The 4,676-nt window shown below is 37.5% G+C and overlaps 1 protein-coding gene across 1 annotated transcript; it reads right to left on the reverse strand.

Annotated features, from left to right (window-relative positions):
- Positions 1-2,251: 2,251 nt before the first annotated feature.
- Positions 2,252-3,890, reverse strand: LOC126715756 (zinc finger protein CONSTANS-LIKE 5). Its single transcript, XM_050416532.1, has 2 exons — positions 3,141-3,890; positions 2,252-3,051 (listed from the first exon to the last, which is right to left on the reverse strand). Exons 1-2 carry the CDS (start codon positions 3,792-3,794, stop codon positions 2,677-2,679), a joined length of 1,029 nt encoding a protein of 342 aa, XP_050272489.1. The 5' UTR covers positions 3,795-3,890; the 3' UTR covers positions 2,252-2,676.
- Between the last annotated feature and the right edge of the window lie 786 nt (positions 3,891-4,676).

The following is a 4,676-nucleotide window of genomic DNA, read 5'->3' on the forward strand; positions in this document are numbered from 1 at the left end:
AAGTTTTCTGGGTTGTACATCAAGTTAATATTGCAACTGAGGTTTTATCTAGAAAAAAAAAAGTGTAAAGAAATTAAAGAACAAAACAAAGTGAGCAAGTTTCAATTGAAAAATATATATTATGTCAATTAAAAGCTAATCTAGATCCCATCATTTAGGAAAACATCCGTAGAATTTTAAAATTAATGTTCATTCATGAATTTAACAATTATTTTAGTTATGCTAGTCATTGAGTTAACAAGCATAGAGATAATCAACTTGCTTTTTTTAGGAAGCTACAAATTACTGGAGTATTACAATAAACACCTTGCCATCCATTCATTCAACTATTCAAGGAGGGGAAATTTTCTCCAAAAAAAAAAAAAATGCAAAGCTAAAGAGTAAAGATACAACTATTTTTATAATAATTTGTTAAGATGATATAAGTTATAAAATTAATTAGTTCCAAATAGGAGTATTATTTTCACGTTTAGTCCTAAAAGTTTTTTTTATTATGTACTACCTGCGTCTCATTTTATTTATCCTCTATTCAATTTTAAGATGTCCTAAAATATTGTCCTGTTTCTATAAATAAAAGTTATTAATTTATTAATGTTCCTATTATACCTCTATTTATTAATAATTTAATTTTTGATAAATTTATTTAAAATTAATTTTTAAAATTTATACATTTTTAAAATATAAACAATACAATATTTTTAAAACAAAACAAACCAAGTGGGACGAAACTGACATTCATCCAAATAAATAACCTTACCATCCGTATACTTACTCATATTGGATTCATCAAAAGTAACAGAGCAAAAAGCTGCCACTCAAAAAAAAGGACACATTACTACTCGTTTGTGTCTTGGGAAACTCAAAAAAATGCCGGTGGTCCAAGTCGCAAAGGTCAAAGAATGGAATATAACTATTAAATTCTCAAAAAAAAAATATATATATATATATAATATTATTAGAATATTAGTGTTTATTTTTCTCAAAAAAATATATATATATATATTAGTGTTTATTAATTTCAAAGCTAAGATGTTACAAAAACCATATTGTTTATATAACTATTTTAACTTCACTAAAACATCAAAATATATGCTATAGTAGTGAAGGCATACCTAAATTTTTTTAGCTTTTTGCTAAAGTGTACATTCATAAATAAATGTGCACTGTAGTAAGAAGCTAAAAAAAATAATAATATTTTATTAAATTTCTCTCTTCTTTCATTAAATTTTTCTCTTTTTCTTTCTTTCTCTCTCTCTCTCTCTCTCTCTCTCTCTCTCTCTTTGGCATCTCTTTTTTTCTTCTATTTTTTCCTTCTCATTTTTTTCCTCTAGCACCTCCCTTATCTCCTCTCTGCTTCGCCAACGAGCTCGTCGACCATGACGGTGCTCGGGTCAATCGGCCTTCAGTTCTGGTGCTCGCAAGTCGAGCGGTTTTGGTGGGTGCGGGTTGAGCGGTTCTGGCGGGCCGAGACCCCATCTCCCCAAGCCCCATCGCTGATCTATTACTCGAGCCCCATCGCCGCCGAGTTTGTGCTAGATTTGTGTGTGTGTGCTGAGTTTGTGTTTGTGTTTGTGTTTGTGCTGGATTTGTGCCGTAGGTGTGGTGTGATTGGATTATGGCCTGTGGATCAGTGGGTTTCGTGGATGTGGCTCGATGGTTTGTGGCCTGTGAGTCGGTGGTGGTGGGTTGTTGATCTGTGGGTTGCTGTGGTGTGTTGGTGTGATTGTAGTGGTGTGATTTTTGCCGTGGTGTGATTGTCGTGGTGTGGTGGGTTGCTTGCTCTTTATCAGAGAAGAGAGAGATGAAGACGAAGAGAGAGAAAAAGATAGAGATAATAATGTTGTATATGATGAATATTTTATTGTGATATTTTATTGTGTTAAAAGCTAAAATAAATTCATTGCTGTAAGATGTTTTGTAAAATGAAGCGATAAAATAGATAAAATAACTTTTTATGGTACTAAATAACTAAAAAAAATAACTTCACTGCGTAGATGCTCTAATCGTGACACTTCAACCCTTTTATTAAGAGAAAGTTCCAGAACATTGGGAATACTTTTCTTCAAGTTTATTCCTATTTAATATTAAATTTATCACCATGATCAATCCAGTATTATTTTTTTAATCTTTCACACCAGACATCACCTAATGAATCACCCATCACCAATTAACTAACAATAAACAAAAATCTCAAACTAATTAAAAAATTAAACAAGAAAGTAGGTATGATTTGATTATGAACCAATAAGAATTCAGAAAGAGATCCTTGATCATTTTTCAACAAAAGGGTAAAAGAAGTTTTACATTTACTGACAGAAAGGAGTTACACAAGCCCTATGGTGAAAAAGTAAATGGGCTTTTTTATGATGAGAGGAAACATGTTTTTTTTTTTTCAGATGCGAAAAGCTCACTAAGCTCAGCATCATGCTCCTGCAAATCAACGGCTAAAATTCCACCGATCAGAATTTCACTTAAAAAAAAAAAACAAAAGAAAAGAAAATAATATACATCGAAACATTAATCATTAATCATACACTATCATCACAAACAACGTACTATTATTCTAGGCGAGCTTAAATTAAGAATCGTGGTCTCGGCACCACAGGATCACCAAAAAAACCAAAATTTCTTTGGGTGATCTTTTTTTTCTTTTTCTTTTTCTTTTTTCCTTTTTAATCAGAAGGTCGGAACGACGCCGTATTGCGCTTCGGTTATAAAAGCCGCAGTGGACACGGAGTTAAAGAGGCTGTCCACGTCAGACTCAATCATTTCTGTACGTTTCGCGAACCGGCCTTTGATTCTCGGCCGAGTTTCGGCGTACGCTTTTCGCGAAGCGTATCGGATTGTCTTCTCGAATTTCCGGTTCTTCCTCTTCTCTCTGTACCTCAAAACCCTTGCTTCCCTATCAGTCCCGCACAACTGAGTCGCAGCCTGGGCCGTAGTCCCCGAAACCGGTACGTTCGGATCAACGCTCATGTTTCGGCCAAAAGGATACGATATATCGGACATCGAATTCCCGTCAGGCACAACTCCAACTTCCGAGGACGAAACCTGAAATTTCATATCATTATCATTTTAGTCCCTAAACTTTACATAAATTGCAAAATTTTCAGGCAAAGTTTTTGAATTTGAGTAATTACACTTTGGCTAAGAGAGTGAGAGGGATAGTTGAATGCAGAGAGCTTGGATTTGCAGAATTCGATATCGAAGCAAGTTTCGGAAATCGGAGCCGAAACCGGTTTAGCTTGAACCGGAACGACACTATCGGTACCCGAATTATGAAACGAGTTCGGGTATTCGAACTCGAGAAACGGATCCATTTCGGCAGTGAAGAGCAAGTCGGCGGGTTTGACATCCGGATCCTCCACGAAGTTCTGGTTTGGGAGAATCCACGAACCGGCCTCTGGCGACTCGTTATGATCGGTCGGGACCACGAGGAAATCGGTGAGCGGAGCGCCCGATTTGATGACCGACTCGGCCGAGTCGAAGAAAGGCTCCACCGGAACGCGCTCGTGGCGGCGGGCGAGCGGGTTGGCCGAGTGGATATCGGAGTCGCACGTGACGCAGAGGGCCGCCGCGTCGGCCTTGCACGTGACGGACGCCGGAGCTTGCTCGCAGACCTCGCACATCCACACGCGCTCATGCCGAGAGTGGAGCTTGGAGTCACAGGCCAAGCACAAGAAAACCGAGTCGACTCGGCAGAACAGCGCTGCCGAGCCGGACTTGCACGAGTCGCAAAGCTTGGCTGCCACGCCCCAAGTTTTCAAGGTACTCGCTGTTGCTTCGATTCCCATATCGAAACAAAACTTTAAAAAAAAACTTTGTGTTTGCTTTCTGTGCTTTGCTCTCTGCTTTTATTTGTTGAGCTTGATTTTTTTTTTGGAGCTAATAAGAGAGAGAGAGAGAGAGAGATGTAAATGTATATCTATCTAGTCAGAGGAAGAAGAAATCAGTGCTGACGAGTAAGAGCAGGACACGTGGGAGATTGTTAGCCACATTAAAATGGGGGGTACTAGTGAAATATTTTTGGGGAAAATAATGGTTTGGGAGTAGTAGTTGTCATGTGTCTGTGCCGACGTGGGTCCCAAAGTCAATAGATTAGATTAAGTTACAGGGCATTGCATAGGATTTTTTTTTTTTTTACAGAGTTATTGAGGATTTAGAAGAGAACTGAGAAGGGGCGACAAGAACAAGTTGCCAAGCTGGAAAACACACTCTAAGCTCTATATACATTTTAGCAATGGTAGAGCCAATAATTTACTTTTAAAGGGACCCAATTAAAAATTGATTATTATTTTTTTTATTTTTTATAAACTATATATTTGGTTATATACAATGGTGTAAAAACGTATTTAAGAGGTAAACAAGTAATTTGCAAGCTAAATTGCATTAACCTCTTGTAAGAACCAAGTACAAGAACTCTGGGCCTTAGATCCCTTGGGCTCACAATTTATTTGTAGTGGGTTTAAGGATTTCCTACAATGGGTCGTTCTCGGCAGAGAGACTCAAAGCAACAATCAGCTGAAAAGCTCTCTCTTTCACTCCTTTTCTCTCAATTTTTCTCAACCCCTTCTTCTCCCAACTTTCCTCTATTTATAGCCAAGGTTAGTGGGGAGACCATGATTATGTTCATCGTTAGTGCTATTGAAGGTCCAGTATTATCTGGTTAAAGTGGC

Source organism: Quercus robur, chromosome 2, assembly GCF_932294415.1.
Source record: "Quercus robur chromosome 2, dhQueRobu3.1, whole genome shotgun sequence".
Classification (NCBI taxonomy): Eukaryota; Viridiplantae; Streptophyta; class Magnoliopsida; order Fagales; family Fagaceae; genus Quercus; species Quercus robur.